General features: G+C 56.3%; 1 protein-coding gene across 1 annotated transcript; it reads right to left on the bottom strand.

The window, feature by feature from the left end:
• Positions 1 to 17,270, bottom strand: TFAP4 (transcription factor AP-4). The gene is made up of 7 exons (XM_033235912.1): positions 16,676 to 17,270; positions 6,175 to 6,340; positions 5,963 to 6,061; positions 5,428 to 5,598; positions 3,932 to 4,072; positions 3,563 to 3,718; positions 1 to 1,071 (listed from the first exon to the last, which is right to left on the bottom strand). Exons 1-7 carry the CDS (start codon positions 16,762 to 16,764, stop codon positions 877 to 879), a joined length of 1,017 nt encoding a protein of 338 aa, XP_033091803.1. The 5' UTR covers positions 16,765 to 17,270; the 3' UTR covers positions 1 to 876.
• Between the last annotated feature and the right edge of the window lie 518 nt (positions 17,271 to 17,788).

Raw genomic sequence — 17,788 nt, 5'->3', positions numbered from 1 at the left:
TAAAAAACAAAGTACAAACTTTATTTTGTTTCTTTACAAAGGCACGGTGGCCTCTTGGTTTTTTTCTCCCCACTTTCTTAACAAAATATAATAGCTTCTCCTTGAACACGAAGACCTCAAAATTGTTAAAAAAAAAAAAAAAAAAAAAAAACAGAAAAGAGAAACAAAACAAAAACAGAAAGCAAAACCCAAAAAAACAAAACAAAACCAACAACAAACAAAACAAAAAGAGAGAGACAGACATTTTTGGGGTGGAAGATGAGACCCAGAGGCAGAGGTGGGGGCTGGGGGGTGGGGGAGTGGCGAATTCTAGTGCCGAGATGGGGAAGGGGGAGGGGGGCACAGCAGCAGCAAACCCCAACCGAGAAGCAACGGAGACCCCCGGGCCCCCAGGACACCCCGGCCCAGTCTGACCCCAACCCATCTAAGTGCTTAAAGGAGAAAGGAGAAAACCCAAAAAGAGGAGGGAAAGGGATGGAAGGCTGACAGTCCCAGGCTGGCTCCGGGCAGGGAAGAAACAACCTGGGGTTTTGTTGGATTTTCCCTGTTCTTAAAAAACATATTTAAAAGAAAAAAAATGCTTTTTGGCAGAGAGAGGCCAGGCATCTCCGTGTCAGCTTCCCCCAGCCCCCGGGGCCGAGGCCCAGCCCTGGGGTGCCGATGCTCCCACACGCTCTGCGACACCCCAGCCCTGGAATCTCGGGTTGAGTGGCTTCGTTCAAAGGTCGATTTACAGTATTGAAAAAGAGGTCATAAAAGAGACCCAAATGACATCGTAATTTTGTAAAAATTTCTCACTCATTCACCCACGTCTCTCCCTGTGGCTGCCCCGGCTCCCTCCAGCCCCCAGAAGGGAGAGGAGGGCAGGGGGGGTAGTCAGGGAAGCTCCCCGTCCCCCGAAGGCTCCTCCCGGCTCTGGTCCATGGCGTCACTATCTGAGGCCTCGGAGTCAGAGGCGGTGTCAGAGGTGGGGGCCTCCGGGCAGCTGCGCACAGGCTTCACGATGACAGCTCGCCGCTGCTCCTCCTCCAGCTCCTGCTTTTCCTGGGTGCCCTCGATGTGCTGGATTGCCTGGACAGGGACCAACCACTGAGAAGGCTCGGCCGGGAATATACGGCCAGCCAGGAGATGGTGGGGGCCCTCAGCCAGCCACTGTCACCCCCAAAACACATATCCCAGAAATAAGCCTTGCAAAGCAGCAGGGGAGGCCCACTACAGTCCAGGAAAAACAAACTCCTTTTACTTTTCTTTTGGAGACAAGGTCTCGCTATGTCACCCAGGCTAGAGTGCAGTGGCACGATCATAGCTCACCGCAGCCTCAGACTCCCGGGCTCAAGCAATCCTCCTACCATTCCCTCCCTAGTAGCTGGAACCACAGGGGCGCATCACCACCCCCAGCTAACTTTTCTATTTTTGGTAGAGATGAGGGGGTTCTTGCTATGTTGCCCAAGTTGATCTTGAACTCCTGACCTCAGGCAATCTTCCTGCCTCAGTCTCCCAAAGTGCCGGGATTATAGGCAAAAGCCACCACGCCTGACCCAGGAACAAACTTTCCAAATCCTTCTGTTACATTGAAAAATCCATTCCAGGAAGACGACAGTCCCAGTGCTGCTTAGAAATTATATGTATCAACCAGGCGCGGGGGCTCGCGCCTGTAATCCCAACACTTTGGGAGACCAAGATGGGCGGATCACCTGAGATCAGGAGTTCGAGACCAGCCTGACCAACATGGAGAAACCCCGTCACTACTAAAAATACAAAATTTGCCGGGCATGCTGGCGCAGGCCTGTAATCCTAGCTACTCGGGAGGCTGAGGCAGGAGAATCACGTGAACCTGGGAGGTGGAGATTGCGGTGAGCTGAGATCCCACCATTGCACTGCAGCCTAGGCAACAAGAGCGAAACTCCATCTCAAAAAAAAAAAAAAAAAGGCCGGGCGCGGTGGCTCAAGCCTGTAATCCCAGCACTTTGGGAGGCCGAGACGGGCGGATCACGAGGTCAGGAGATCGAGACCATCCTGGCTAACACGGTGAAACCCCGTCTCTACTAAAAAATACAAAAACTAGCCGGGCGAGATGGCGGGCGCCTGTAGTCCCAGCTACTCGGGAGGCTGAGGCAGGAGAATGGCGTGAACCCGGGAGGCGGAGCTTGCAGTGAGCTGAGATCCGGCCACTGCACTCCAGCCTGGGTGACAGAGCGAGACTCCGCCTCAAAAAAAAAAAAAAAAAAAAAAAAAAAAAAAAAAAAAAAGAAAGACATTAGGTATGTCTTTCATATGTTTTGTTTGTTTTTTGAGAAAGAGTCTCGCTGTGTCACCCAGACTGGAGTGCAGTGGTGCAATCTCAGCTCACTGCAACTTCTGCCTCCCAGGTTGAAGCGACTCTCCTGCCTTGGCCTCCCAAATAGCTGGGATTACAGGCATGCACTACCACATCCAGCTAATTTTTGTATTTTTGTATTTTTTTTTTTTTGAGACGGAGTCTCGCTCTGTCGCCCAGGCTGGAGTGCAGTGGCGCGATCTCGGCTCACTGCAAGCTCCGCCTCCCGGGTTTACGCCATTCTCCTGTCTCAGGCTCCCGAGTAGCTGGGACTACAGGCGCCTGCCACCTCGCCCGGCTACTTTTTTTTTTTGTATTTTTTAGTAGAGATGGGGTTTCACCGGGTTAGCCAGGATAGTCTCGATCTCCTGACCTCGTGACCCACCCGTCTTGGCCTCCCAAAGTGCTGGGATTACAGGCTTGAGCCACCGCGCCAGGCCTAATTTTTGTATTTTTAATAGAGATGGGGTTTTCACCATGTTGGCCAGGCTAGTCTCAAACTCCTGACCTCAGGTGATCCACCCACTTCGGCCTCCCAAAGTGCTAGGATTGCAGGTGTGAGCCACCCCACCTGGCCATATGTTTATGTATTTTAAAGCCTGCCTATTAACTTATCAAAGGCCTTTGTTATTAATTGTATTACACAATTAGGAAGGTTTATGAACAATTAAAATTCGAGGAGATTGATGGATTTTTTTTTTCCTGTTTTGGCTTTTTTGGTTGAGTTATTTATTTATTTATTTATTTACTGATTTCTGACGTTGGGTCCCTCAAGGGGCCCTGTTCAAAGCTGGAATGCAACTATAACTTCAAGCTTGACCCACAGAGCTTCCTCCTCTGTAGGAGGCCCAACTGTCACCAACCCTGCCACCTGCATCTCCATTCAGGTCCTAGGAGATGGAGGTGAGACAATGTTCCGGACCACCCCGAGAGCTGGATGCAGGAACTCTGTAACCAGGGGGCTCTGGGAGCAAAGGACCCTCTCCGGAAACCCCATATTGAGGGAAGGCATAGTCTTCCGGCCAACTCCTCCTACTGGCATGGTAGGCCCTGCCCAGGTCTCTGGCCCTCACATTCTCCAGTTGCAGACCCGAGGAGGGGGCGCCCCAAGGTTTCCAGCCCTCCACCCCCTCCCACACAAGCACCATCTTCCTCCTCTTCTTCCCCTTATTTTCTAGTCTCCCCTCAAGAGCCTATTGCTGGAGTATGACCCCCACAAGCTGCCCCTTTCCCAAGTTCAGGTACCTGCACGATGGTATCCAGATTTTGCCGGGATGTAGAAACAGAGTTGATGACTGAGGAGGGGCCCATGGTGACGACGTTGATGTGGTGGGAAGGAGGGGGAGGTGGTGCCGGCACGATCACCGTGGGGTGGTGGGTGGGGGCCGGAGGGGGCAGAAGCTGCAAAACAGAAGCCCTCAGCCTTTCTCTCAAGGCTTCTCTCGGCCCATCCACTTCCCTTTCATGCAGAGCCGGCCAGTGTATATATAACTGCCTCACCCCCTTTATATTAAGAAACAGAGAGGAGGTGGCCTAGGGAGAGGCTTCGGCCATTCAAGATCCCCTGTCCCCTTCCCGATCCCCAGAGCCCACTCCCAGGCGCCTCCTGCTCACCTGGGTCCGCAGGTGCTGCTGTTCCCGCTCCAGCTTCTCCTGGTGCAGCAGCCTCACCTGTTCCTGCTGCTGCTGCAGCTGCACCTGCTGCGCAATTACCTTGAGCTTTTCCGGGTACATGTGGGCCTCCAGCGAGCGCACCTGGAGGCAGGACAGCCTGGGCTCAGGGCCAAGACCGGGAGCATACCCTCCCCTATCAGTCCTACAGCAGCTCATTCACTCCTGCTGAAAACCCTACCACGGGGCGGGACCCCCTCAGCAGAGGCCAGAAGCCTTTCCAGAGCCCTTCAGTCCCTGGCTCCTCTCGCCTCCCACCTCGGCCCCCACTGGACCATGCTCCCTCCTGCCCGAGCCTTTGCCTATGGCTGTTCTCTCTGCCAGGAACACCCTTCTCTGTCCTTTGGTTAACTATGAGACTCAACTTCCCACTTCCAGGGAAGAGCCTTGGGGCATCCCTTGAAAAACCCCTCCTGATGCCACAGCTCCAGCCTGGCCTACATTATGGTTAAGTTTTTTGTTTTTGTTTTTTGGTTTCTTTGAGACATGGTCTCCCTCTGTCACTTAGGCTGCAGTGTAGCGGCACAATCACAGCTCACTGCAGCCTCCACCTCCTGGGCTCAAGTGATCCTCCCAGTTCAGCCTCCCCAAGTAGCTGAGACCACGAATGTGCACCACCACACTTAGCCCTTTTTTTGTTGTTGTTGAGACAGGGTCTCACTCTGTCGCCCAGGCTGGAGTGCCATGGTGCAATCACGGCTCACTGCAGCCTCCACCTTCTGGGTTCAAGCAATCCTCCCAGCTCAGCCTCCTGAGCAGCCGGGACTACAGGCACACCCCACCACACCTGGGTAATTTTCGTATCTTTTTTGGTAGAGACAGGGTCTCACTATGCTTCCCAGGCTGATCTCAAACTCCTGGGCTCAAGCGATCCTCCCACCTCAGCCCTCCAAAGTGCTGGGATTACAGGTGTGAGCCAGCATACCCAGCCCATCATGGTTACTTTTTTTTTTTTTTGAGACGGAGTCTCACTCTGTCGCCCAGGCTGGAGTGCAGTGGCAAGATCTCGGCTCACTGCAAGCTCCGCCTCCTGGGTTCACGCCATTCTCCTGCTGTAGTCTCCCGAGCAGCTGGGACTACACTCGCCAACCACCACGCCCAGCTAATTTTTTTTTTTTTTTGTAATTTTAGTAAAAACGAGGTTTCACCGTGTTAGCCAGGATGGTCTGGATCTGCTGACCTCAGGTGATCCACCTGCCTCGGCCTCCCAAAGCATGGTTACATTTTTGAGATCTTTTGACTAATCTCTCCCACCCCGACGCAGACGGTGGCCCCCGAGGGCAGGGACGTGTCTGGCTTGCTCCCCACTCCTAGGCCTGGCACCGCAGCAGATGCTCCTGCAAATAGGGCTCAACCCAGGGCCACAGAGCATGAAGGGCGACCCCAGGCTCCACGCCCGCTGCACCGCGCGCCGCGCCCAGCAGAGGGCGCTGCCTCACCTGCTCCTCCAGCATCATGCGCACCGAGCGCTCCTTGTCCAGCTGCTGCCGCAGCTCAATCATCTCCCGCCGCAGGTCCTCTGCCTTTTCGTCCTCCCAGATGTCCGGAGAGCCGATGCCTTCGTCCTTGTCCTCTGCCCGCCGTCGCTTGGGGGACGAGCCGCTCAGCTCCTGGGGACCCCAAGGAGTCGGTCAGTGTGCCTGACCACCACGGAGATTGGGGCTCCATCGCAGCCCCCCAAAGCTGCCCAACACAGGTGAATCTTCAGGGAGCCCCTTCTGAAAGTCCAACAAACCAGCTAAATGCCAGGAGAATGGGCTGCTTTCCAGAACAGTCACCTGGCTCCTTCCAGAGCCCACTCCACCGCACTTGACCAATGGGGAAACTGAGGCCAGGGTAGGAAAACAAGTGCCTGGAAGTACTTGTCAGTGGGCAAGAAGGGGCCTGCAGCCACACCTGAGTCCCAGGCCCATGGCTGGGTACTTGGCATGCCCATGCCAGGGAGAGGGAGCCAGGAAGGAGGACAGGGCGCACCTGGATGAAGCGCTTGAGCTGTGTGTTCTGCTGCAGGAGCCTGGTCTTCTCCTGCTCCAGGGAGAAGATGTACTCGGCTGTCTGCTGGAGAATGGCTGCCTGAGGGCGTGGAAAAGCCGAGAGTCAGGCTGGCAGTGTTTACCAGAGCTCACTTTCCTCTCCCGGCGGGAGCCTGCCGCCTCCTCCAGGAAGCCCTCCCTGCTCTCACCCACCTTGCTGAGCTTCTCTCCATCTGTGTGGGGGATGAGGGTCTTGAGGGACTGGAATCCCGCGTTGATGCTCTGCATGCGCCTCCGCTCGTTGCTGTTGGCGATCTCCCTTCGAATCCGCCGCTCCTGGTCCCGCTGAGTCTCAGGAGTTAGTGGAATGTTGGCAAGGCTGCCAGAGAGGACAGGGACAAGCTCGGCCAAGACGCCCTCTTCATCATTCATCTCCAGAGGGCCCCAGTGGAACCTGTATCCCTCCCCTCCTGCAAAAGATGCCAGGCCACCCCCACGGGGTGATGGAGGGGTGCTCTTTGGGACACCAGGGCGGACTGAATCAGCTGGCTGCGGGTAAGATAGTCCGCTCAGAACCCAACCCGGGCCAGGCACAGTAATCCCAGTTCTTTGGGAGGTCAAGGCCAAGGATCATTGAGCCCAAGAGTTTGAGATCAGCCTAGGCAACGTAATGAGACCCTGTCTCTACAAAAAAATAAAATTAGCAAGGTGTGGTGGTGCACGCCTGTAGACCCAGCTACTCAGGAGGCTGAAGTGGAGGATTGCTTGAGCCCCGGAGTTGGAGGCTGCAGTGAACTATGATCACGCCACTGTGCTCCAGTCTGGGCAACGGAGCAAGACCTTGTCTCAACAGCAACAACAAAACCCATCCCCTCCCTGGCTTTCCTCATGGGGAGCAGTCTCTCCTCCGGAACAGAATTCCCAGTGTGGCTGAACATCAAAACATCCAGAAGCTTAGAAACTGTGCAGACAATGGGTGCTGGCCCCAGCGTCTGACTAGCAGGCCCGGTGGGGCCCAGAAACGTGGGTGGTGTGATTCTGATGCACATGGGATGCAGATAATATTCAGGGACACTGTCCCTGCTCCTGGAACACTTCTGAGCGACTTGTTGAGCACCTGGGGCACCTCTTCAGCGTCTCAGGCTTTGCCACCCCAGGACTGAGGAAGACATCCCCACTCCCTTCCTTCCCTCACGGCCACGCCTTGCACCACAAGCCCCAGCCCCACTAAGCTAAGACTTCACAGAAGACAAATATCACTCACTCTCCAAAAAGACACCAAGCCAACAACCCCTGGGTACACTGTTCCCCACAGCCCACGCACTCCAAGAGACAGATCCACCCCGTGCTGGAGGAGCGAGGCCCCCACCATGCTCTGGGAAGCGCTACTGACCCTTGCAGGAGCAGCGACCAGTGCGGTGCGAAGGCAGCCAGGGGAAAGAGGGCGAGGCTGCTGGCTGGGGCGTGGCTTCGGACGAGGGCGGGGCGTGTGCGCCAGGGGGCGGGGCTGCGGGCCAGGGAGCAGAGGCAGCAGTTGTGGGCCCAAGGCCACGCTCCCGAGGGTTGGGCCTGTGTGTGGCCTGGAGGAGGCATGTCCCCCTCCCTGGACCTCCCCTGCAACTCCCCCCGCCCCTGGCCTGATAGCTTCCAGATGCTGGGCTCCCAGCAAAGTCTGCCGGCCCCACCCGAAGCCGCAGCCCGGGCCTCTTCCTGAGGGGCCCTCCCGGGGTGCCCTGTTCCAGGACTGGTCCATGGGGGCTCACGCCCCTGAATCTGGGAGAACAGGAAAAGGGTTCTGGGCAGCTCCTGCTCCATTGACAGGGGCAGTCTGGGGTCAAGGGGCTGCCAAGTCTAACTCCCCTGCTGTGTGCCCTGTCCCCGTCGCCAATCCGCAGGCGGAAAGGAGTTTGCATGGACCCAGGAGGGAGCACATCTGCAACAGCTGGAAACAGCCGTGGCCTTCCTGGTCCCACCCAGCCTGCCCCATCTGTCCAGCCTTGGCTCCCTGTGGGACCCTGGACGCATCCCTGCCCCTTCCCCGGCCTCAGCTTCCTCTACTAATAGAGAGGTGTCCGACGCCGGGAGTCTGGATGCAAATCAGCCTCCATCCGTCCTCATCAAGCCAAGCCCCTTCCTCCACCAGGACCCAAAGGCCCAGGGCCTGTACCCAGGGTACAATTCGCTTACAGGGTCTTGAAATGTCAGCACTGCAAAAGGGGCCCATGCCCCCCATGTTCCATGAGAGACTTTAGGGTTCAGGGCAGAGAGGGGATGGTTTTAGGGTCAGTTAGTTGGATATCAGTGCCCTCACTTCTCCCAGTTCCCCTGCCCTGAAGTGGAGGTAACAGGGGGACTGGAGCAGGCCTGCTGTACAGCTGTGTGTGGCCCAGCCTTGGGGCAGAGTCCAGGCCCCCAGGCCTGGCATGGCCTCAGACCATACCATCTCAGAGAGGCCAACAGGCCAAGGGGACCAGGACTGCTCTGCAGTGGGTGGTTTAAACCTGGGGATCTTTGGAAGTAAGAGGTGGGAAGAGATGTCCATAGCAAGCCACAACACAAGGTAAGTGCAATCTGGAGGCAATGCCATCCCCCTCAGGAGAGATGTGGGGAGAGACCCCCGCCCACCGAGCCCCTGGGCCCCTCCTGGCGATGCCCAAAGGCCAGAGCTGACCAGGACCTGGGGGTGAAAAGGGAGCACCAAGTTCAGCCTTGGGCCACCTGAGAGCTGGCCCTCCTGGAGGGTCCACAACAGAGGTGTACATTTTTTTTTTTAAGTTTTTGGCTAGAATTTTCTCACTGAATTGTCACAATCTTCCTCAGTCAGGTGGCCTGAAGCCTCCCAGGTAAAGAGGGGGGCACAGAAGTTTGGGTAGGGACCAGCTGCAGCAAGTGCTGGGACTTGAACCCTGACCCCAGAACAGGTGTCAGGCCATAGGGCAGAATGAGCTCTGACCGTCCCACAGACCCAGATGCCCCAACCGGCAGGTGACAGTTATCCCCATAAAAGAGAAGACCAGCGCACGCACAGTGGCTCACACCTATAGTCTTAGCACTTTGGGAGGCCAAAGCAGGAGGATCGCTTGAGCCCCAGAGTTCAAGACCAGCCTGGGCAACAGAGTGAGACCCCATCACTACAAAAAATTAAAGAAATCAGCCAGACATGGTGGAGTGTGTCTATTGTTCCAGCAACTCAGGAGGCTAAGGTGGGAGGATGGAATAAGCCCAGGAGGTTGAGGCTGTAGTGAGCTGTGATCATGTCACGATACTCCAGCCTGGGCAACAGAGTGAGATGCTGTCTCAAAAAAAAAAAAAGGACCAGGCATTCAGAAATCGCTGTAATCGTGTAACTCTTTTTATTATTCACAGACCTCATTTACATTTTTCCTTGCCTGATTCTCACAGAAACCCAGTGGGGTGGCCGAGATTACAGTGAGCAAGCAATGCAGGGTCCTGGGAAGGGAGGTGATGATCCCAAGGTCAAGCAGCCAGACCGGGCACAAGAGCAACCTGCAGACGCCAACCCACTGAAGCGCCTCTACTGACCGCTAGTTCACACAGCCCACCACTTACCAGAAGGGAGGGTGTGACTGCAAGCTCAGCCATCACCCCTGCCCCTCTGAACACAAGCCCACAAGTGAGGTGACTTGCCCAAGGTCACACCCAACAGCCGGGCAGGGCAGGGTGCAGCCAAATGCACCCTCCTGCACCTCCCGGCCCAAGTCCCACCAATTCCTCTGCTCTTGGGAGCTGACCCTCAGCCTCTTCTTTCCCTTCCCCGCAAGCCAGCCCACTAACTGGAAGACCAAAGGAGACCACCAGACCCGAGTCCCGAAAACCCCAGCCGGAAGTTCTCACAAGGAAGAGGAGCTGGGGCTGGGATCAGGCACCTGTGTCGCCTCCTCCTCTGCACCAGAATCTGCCGGCCCAGCTTCTCCAATGCTCCATCCTGCCTCCTTCCTCTCCGAAGCCATCAGCCCAGTCTCCTGGCTCAGAAACCAGTTGCTGGCTAACCTAGTGCTTAACTTAGGTTAACCACTTTCTTAAATCCAAGAAAGCAAATTTCCCCCCCAAAGGTACAGTTCCTCGTGGGGACCTGAATCTGCCACCAAGACCCTCAACTATAACTCACCTAAATTGCCCTGGAAGTACCAGCCGACAGAGTCCTTTAATAGAATGCATTCTAACCAAGGCTTCTGATTGGTGGATAGGAGCTAACCAGGGGTTGTGATTGGTGGAGTTCCAGCTAACCAGTAATTCTTATTGGTGGAATGCTGACCAACCAGGGCTTCTGATGGCTGACCAACCAGGGGCTCCTGTTGATGAAGGATGGTTAATTGAAATTTCCAGGTGATACTGCACTGGATAAAGTGGATTTTTCTCCAAATGCCTGAAAGTTTCTGATAGCAATTTCTGGGGTTTTGCATTTACGGTTAAGGTCTATAAAGGTCCTACACACACACTAAAGGTCCACTATCCTCTCCCTGGCCACTTCAGACTCCTCCAGGTGAGAATTAAAGGTGGCCCAAGTCCACTGACACCGAGGTTCTCTTTTTTTTCTTGACTTGAGTCTCGTTCTATTGCCCAGGCTGCAGTGCAGTGGCACAATCTTGGCTCACCGCAATCTCCGCCTCCCGAGTTCAAGGAATTCTCATGCCTCAGCTTCCCAAGTAGCTGGGATTACAGGCGTGAGCCACCATGCCCGGCTAATTATGGGGGGGGGGTTGGGTTTGTTTGTTTGTTTGTTTGTTTTTTGAGACGTAGTCTTGCTCTGTTGCCCAGGCTGGAGTGCAGTGGCGCAGTCTCAGCTCACTGCGATTTCTACCTCCCGAGTTCAAGCAATTCTCACGCGTCAGCCTCCAGAGTAGCTGGGATTACAGGCGCCCACCACCATGCCCAGCTAATTTTTGTGTTTTTAGTAGAGACAGGGTTTCACCATGTTGGCCAGAATGCTCTCAAACTCTTGACCTCAAATGATCCATCCGCCTCAGCCTCCCAAAGTGCTGGGATTATAGGCTTGAGCCACCATGTCCAGCCACACCGAGGCTCTCTTGCTTCTCACAAGCCAGCCTCCTGGGGCCAACCAGGGGCTGCCCTAGATTTAGGAATAAGACAGGTCACTGACCAGCCAATGGCCAAGGAACAAAATTTGGGCACCAGCCTTGGATGCTAAGACCAGAGCCGCCACACCTACCACCACAGCACTCACAAAATCTGCTGAGACTGACACTGGTGTCTCAACCAGACACTTAGGGGGATGGGGCACACCCTTCAAGTCTAGAACCCTGTCAGGTACCTATCCCTGCCCAGCCCAAAGCTAAGTACCCCCAATCCCTCTACACCTGCCTGCCCAGGTCCAGCCTCAAACCGGCCACTGAGAACTTTCCCACTGCCCTGAATTCACTCACACACCTCAGGATCACTTAACATCTACACAGTCAACGTGGAAAAGTCCGCGCGGGATTCTCCCAGACCCAAAAAAGCACGAAGGCACTCATTCATCCTTCTTTCACCCCATCAGCCCAAGGTTCTCATCCATGCTCCATCCCGGCTGCTGCTACACTACTCACCCATACTCTGTGCTCTGACCAGGCCAGTCTGCGCCCTTCCCCGCGGGCCCAGAACACACCACGCCCAGGCTGTTCCCATCAGAAACATCCCTGCCTCCCTCCCTTCCCCAAAGCTCCTCCAGCCCATCAGTGGGAATCCTGCACTGGGCTCAAGTGCAAAAAGTCCAGCCTTGCCACTTACTAGCTGTGGAACACCAAGCCTCAGTTTCCCCATCTGTAAAATACGGAAACACTGCTTCACTTCGCAGGGTCACGGTGAAGTTTAAAAGAGATCAAGAAAGGCCGGGCACGGTGGCTCACGCCTGTCATCCCAACACTTTGGGAGGCTGAGGTGGGCAGATCACCTGAGGTCAGAAGTTCGAGACCAGCCTGGCCAACATGGTGAAACCCCCTCTCTACTAAAAACACAAAAATGAGCCAGGTGTCATGGCACATGCCTGTAGTCCCAGTATTCGGGAGGCTGAGGCCCAAGAGTTAGTTTGCACCCAGGTGTCCAAAACAACCCATGAAACTTTTAGGGGGTCTACAAGACCTTTTAGGACCACGAGGCTGTGAGCTGCTGAAGACAGGAGTCACATCCTGTTCGTGGCTGTGTTCTCAGTCCCAGCAGAATGCTGTTGCTTCATAAATAAATCAGGGACCCAACGAACACTCCAAAGCCTTCAGTTTTCTCGAACTCCTTCTTATGGGAGCTTTTTAAATGTTATTTTATTTTTTAAATTTTTATTTACTTATTTATTTATTTAGAGGCAGGGTCTCACTCCCGTCACCCAAGCTGGAGTGCAATGGCATGATCTTGGCTCACTGTAGCGTCAGCTTCTTGGACCCAGGTCATCCTCCTTCCTCAGCCTCCCAAGCAACTGGAAGTATAAGTACACACCACCACACCCAGCTAGTTTTTTGTATTTTTAGTAGAAGCAGGGTTTCGTCACGTTGCTGAGGCTGGTCTCAAACTCCTGGGCTCAAGTGATCCTCCCGCCTTGGCCTCCCAAAGTGCTAGGGTTACAAGAGTGAGCCACTGTGCCCAGTCTTACTGTTTTTTTTTTTTTTTTTTTTTTTTTTAAGAGGCAGGGTCTCTGTTACGCAGGCTAGAGTGCAGTGGTATGATCATAGCTCACTGCAGTCTCCAATTCCTGGGCTCAAGCAATCCTCCTGCCTCAGCCTCACATGAGCCTCCCATGAGCCTCTTCCTGAGACTACAGGCACATGCCACCATGCTGGGGTAATTTTTAAATTTTTTGTAGAGGTGGGGTCTTGCTATGTTGCCCAGGCTGGTCTTGAACTTCTGGGCTCAAATGATTCGTTCCCCTCGCCATTCCAAAGTACTGGGATTACAGGCTTGAGTCAACGAGCAGGGCCCAGGAGCTTTAAGATACAGATGGAGCCGGGCGTGGTGGCTCACGCCTGTAATCCAAACACTTTGGGAGGCCAAGGCGGGTGGATCATGAGGTCAGGAGATCGAGACCATCCTGGCTAACACGTGAAACCCTGTCTCTAAGAAAAATACAAAAAAAATTAGCCAGGCATGGTGGCGGGCGCCTGTAGTCCCAGCTACTCGAGAGGCTGAGACACGAGAATGGCGTGAACCCAGGAGGCGGAGGTTGCAGTGAGCCGAGATCAAGCCACTGCACTCCAGCCTGGGTGACAGAGTGAGACTCCGTCTCAAAAAAAAAAAATACAGATTGAGCGTCCGGGCACGGTGGCTCACGTCTGTAATCCCAGCACTTTGGGAGAATGAGGCGGGCAGATCACAAGATCAGGAGATAGAGACCATCCTGGCCAACATGGTGAAACCCCATCTGTACTAAAAATACAAAAATTAGCCAGGCACGGTGTAGTGGGCCTGTAGTCCCAGCTACTTAGGAGGCTGAGGCAGGAGAATCGCTTGAACCCTGGTGGCAGAAATTGCAGTGAGCTGAGATTGTGCCACTGCACTCCAGCCTGTGCGACAGAGTGAGAGTCCATCTCAAAACAAACAAACAAAAAAACACAAGATACGGATAGAGACTACCATATACTCGCCCATATACATGCCTTTAAGATTCTGAATGTTGCCGGGCGCGGTGGCTCAAGCCTGTAATCCCAGCACTTTGGGAGGCCAAGAGGGGCGGATCACAAAGTCAGGAGATAGAGACCACCCTGGCTAATACGGTGAAACTCCGTCTCTACTAAAAAATACAAAAAAAAAAAGAAAACTGGCCGGGCGAGGTGGCGGACGCCTGTAGTCCCAGCTACTCAGGAGGCTGAGGCAGGAGAATGGCGTGAACTCGGGAGGCGGAGTTTGCAGTGGTCCCAGATCCGACCAGTGAACTCCAGCCTGGGCAACAGAGCCAGACTCTGTTTGAAAAAAAAAAAAAAAAAAAAGACTCTGAATGTTAGTGGCTGGGCACAGTCGCTCATGCCTGTAATCCTAGTACTTTGGGAGGCCAAGGTGGGCAGATCACCTAAGGTCAGGGGTTCGAGACCAGCCTGGCCAACCACCATGGTGAAACCCCATCTCTACTAAAAATACAAAAATTAGCCAGGCATGGTGACACATGCCTGTAATCCCAGCTACTTGGGAGGCTGAGGCAGGAAAGTTGCTTGAACCTAGGAGGCGGAGGTTGCAGAGAGCCAAGATAGCAGCACTGCACTCCATTCTGGGTGACAGAGTGAGATTCTCTCTCTCAAAAAAAAAAAAGACTGAATGTCATTTTAACAGCTACCAGGCGCTTTCCATACTCATAGCTAATGTTCTCACAGGGGCACTGTTTTCCAGACACAGAACCATTAGGTGACAGGTCCAAAATCTGCAGCTTGTGTGCGCAGCACTGTTCCCTACACTCCCCTCTGGCAGGCCTGGGAGACAGAAAGGGAAATCCCTGCTGGTCACTGAGGGATGGAGCGAAGCCCACCAGCCTGAGATGACCCAGAAAAGCAAATGCATCTGGCCAGAAGGTCCTGCCTAAAGCACACGTTTGATCCCGGACGGGCTTCCCACCTCACCCTGCAACCCCTACTGAAGATAAGCAAATCCAGGGACCCCCAACTCCATGCCTAATGCACAGCTGACAACTGTCTTGCAATGGACATTGCCGTGCACAACCCTGGGCGAAGGCCCTACACCTTCAAGCCCTTGGCCTACCAAGATCCAGCTACCCTGGAGGACTGCTGGTATCCTCCAAAGGGAAGCTTGGGGCAGGGATAAATTGAAGCCAGAATCTTACCTGGCCCTGAGAGGACTCACCCAAGGCCCAGGCATGGCAGCCAGAGGGCCCCCCAACCCTGCCCGGGATCAGGACCAGAATGTCCTCTCCAGCAGGCACAGCAGCTCAACTGCACCACTGTAGGCTGCCAGCCCAGCCCTGCAGCAGCCTGCAACCCCAGGACAAGGGTTCAAGTTCCAGCTCTACCACTTGCTGTAGTGGTCCCTTCTCCAGTCTCTGTGTCCTCTTTACACGGAATCAAAAGACACTTCTGACTCATAGAAAGATTATGACAATTCAATGAGAAAATTCTAACAAAGTGAGCCCCCAGAACATAAAAACAGCTCAGGAATTTTTTTTTTTTTTTTACTTATTATTACTGGGTCCTCCAGGTGGGCCTCGTGCAAGGGCCAGCCCTCGGGCATCCCTGCCAGCTGCCAAACCCATCAACTGGCCCAAGTCTAGGTATTGACTGGGAACTTCAGAGTAGCCTTACGGTGGGGACCCCTGGGGCAGCGGGTTGGGCAGGAGTGTCTACACGTGTGCAGCAACCTTTCCTCCAGGCCGGATTCCCAGGCGCTAGTGTCCACCAGCCTGTGCCACACCGGCGGGCTCCTCCTCCCTCAATCCCCGCCCAGACTGCCTCGGGCGGCAGAGCACGTGGCTCCAGCCCTAGGGAGCCATTTCGCTCCTGGAGCAGCGCGGCAGGAAAGGGGCCGCAGGTCCCAAACTTGCGCACTCCGTAGAACGCCCACCTCCCCCATAACCCGCCCGGAGGGTCGTTCAAAATGCAGATGTCCGGCGCCAGCGATCAGAGTTTCAGGCATGTGCATTTTAAGAAGTGTGCGGGGTGGCTTAGCTGTGTGTGGCCCTTGAATCCATCACCCTTTGGGATTCGAGCAACCTAGGACCAAAGCTTGCAAAGTGGCTTCTGGGGAGGCCTGCGGACCTCGGGCCACCCACCCGGCCGGGGGACCCGACGCTTTCGGTTTACGGCAGGGGGGAGGGGCGTTGGATGGGAAAGTTTGCAGAGGAAACCCACGTGCGGCGGGAAGCTGCCCTGCGAGGCTAGAGGCGGCCTCAGGTGTCCCCTCCCCAAAAGGCCTGCCCACCTGGCCTGCCTTGCCCACCGTGCCCATGGGTCCGAGCTTTGTGCAGGGAAAGCGTGGCCCAGGAGCGCCTACAAATCCCACAATGCTGCACCAGCAGGACACGGAGAACTACAGCTCCCGCGAGGCTGCGCGCAGAGGTCCGCCTACTCCAAGAGGGCTGCAGAGTCACGTCCAGGCCTCGCTAGTAAACAGCGCCCGGGCGCGGGCGGGCGAGCGAGCGGCAGCCAACGTGCCCCGGGCCGCGGCGCCCCTACCGGCCGCGCGGGCCCCTCGGGGCCCGCCCACCCCCCACACCCACACGCGAGCACGCCCCCAACCCCGCTGTAGCCCCGCTCTGCAAACACGCACAGTGCCCGGCTCCCCGCCCCCACCCCGCGCCGTGAGCCGCGGCATGGCTGCATTGTAGCCGCCCTAGCTACACCCCCACGCGCGCCCCGGGCCCCGAGACCCCCTTGGATGGGGACGACCTAAGGTCGCGAGGAAGGAAGGAGAGGAAGGAAGCCGCCGCGGGAGGGGGAAAGAGGAAGCGCGGGGGGGAAGGCCACCAGCACCAAGCATGGCCGGGACTGCTGCAGAACCACGTGGGTCTGTTTGCAATTTACAAACGTTGCGACTCGCTCGCCTGCAGCGGACAAAAGTGGCCGGGGCCGCTTGGGGCCCCCATGCTCCAAGGGAGGAGGGTCCCGGGGAGGCGCGAACCCGGCGCGTGGGGCTGCAGACGTCCAGGCAGCTAAGAAAGGCTAGCGGGGTCGGCGGCGCGGGCCATGCGTGCGCACACGCGCGCCCGCCCGGGCGGGCTGGCCGGGGGCTGCAATGGTAGGAAGGGGGTGGGGGAAGGAGGAGTACACACCTACAGAGCCCTCCTATCACTTCTTTCTCTGTTTTCCTGAAATGTTGCAAAGAGGGCACCTTCTGAGTGGGCACCATGAAATACTCCATAGCGATCGGCCCCCCTCCTCTGCACAAGCCAGGTCCCGCGATCAGCCGGAGAATGCAAGATGGAAATCCGAATCAAAGGGCAGCGCCGGACGGAGGTGCAGAATCGGCCGGTCCCAGATGCTGGCGGCGGCGGCGGCGGCGGCGAGGGGAGGGAGGCGGGCGGGAGGGGCGGGAGGGAGGTCTCTCCGGCCTGCCTCCCCGGGCGTGTGTATGTGTGTGTGTGTGTGTGTTTGCAGCTGATCAGATGTCTGTTTCAAGGCGGGAAACAGCTGGTGAAAACTCAGCACTCCCCCGGCCTCCTTCCGCGGAGTAAGGAATTGCATGTAAACAAAGGACTATTTGCAGCGCCCCGCGGGCGGCGCGAGGCCGGGGTGAGAGGGGCGCGGGTCCCCGGGGACCAGCTGCAGCCGGGGTCTGCAGGCCTCTCGCTAGGCACAGGGGGCCGGGGGCCTCGGGCGGGCTTGGGAGGCGCGGCGTGAATGGAGCGAGCTGCGGCCGAGCTACATGCGCCACTATGGGTGATGAGGTCCATCAGCTGACAGGTTGGCAAGCGTTGCAAAAAAAAAAAAAAAAAAAAAGGCCAGCCACCGCGCGGGGAGCCCAGCCTGTGCAGCCCGGGGTCCAGCGGCGACTGCCCAGTGCAGGGTCCGCGCGCTCGGCCGGCCCGCGGGGAGGAGGGGGTGCGGCTGGGTCGGGCGTGCAGCCGCAGCAAGGAAGGCGGCCTGGGGTTTGCGCTTGGGGCTTCTGCTTTTTCACCATTGCAGCTGCACCGAGCGGAGCCTCTCCGGTGTGCTCCCTTCGAGCCGAGCCCAGGGCCCCCTGGAAACTTGCGTCACAGCCACCGCTTCCCACATGTAACTTGGGGCTGACTTCCGAGGCCGGCCAGCCTCCTCTCTCCCTCCCTGCTGAGCTGTCCGCTGCTGGACGCACGGCAAGGACTCCGGATCCTGGGAATCCTGGACCCGGCGAGGGGACGGCAAAGGGCACCTCGGATGCTGGGGCCGCCCTAGGAAACCCGGGCCCC

This window comes from Trachypithecus francoisi, unplaced genomic scaffold, assembly GCF_009764315.1.
Source record: "Trachypithecus francoisi isolate TF-2019V2 unplaced genomic scaffold, Tfra_2.0 Lachesis_group15, whole genome shotgun sequence".
Lineage (NCBI taxonomy): Eukaryota > Metazoa > Chordata > Mammalia > Primates > Cercopithecidae > Trachypithecus > Trachypithecus francoisi.
This window is presented reverse-complemented; position numbering and strand designations above follow the sequence as displayed.

Excerpts from the sequence above, each read along its gene's own strand:
- TFAP4 (XM_033235912.1), bottom strand. The coding sequence starts at position 16,764 with ATGGAGTATTTCATGGTGCCCACTCAGAAGGTGCCCTCTTTGCAACAT. Across the intron at positions 6,341-16,675 it reads GTGATAGGAGGGCTCTGTAG|CCTTGCCAACATTCCACTAA; the intron begins GTGTGTACTCCT and ends CCTCTCTGGCAG. Across the intron at positions 5,599-5,962 it reads AGCTCAAGCGCTTCATCCAG|GAGCTGAGCGGCTCGTCCCC; the intron begins GTGCGCCCTGTC and ends TGGGGTCCCCAG.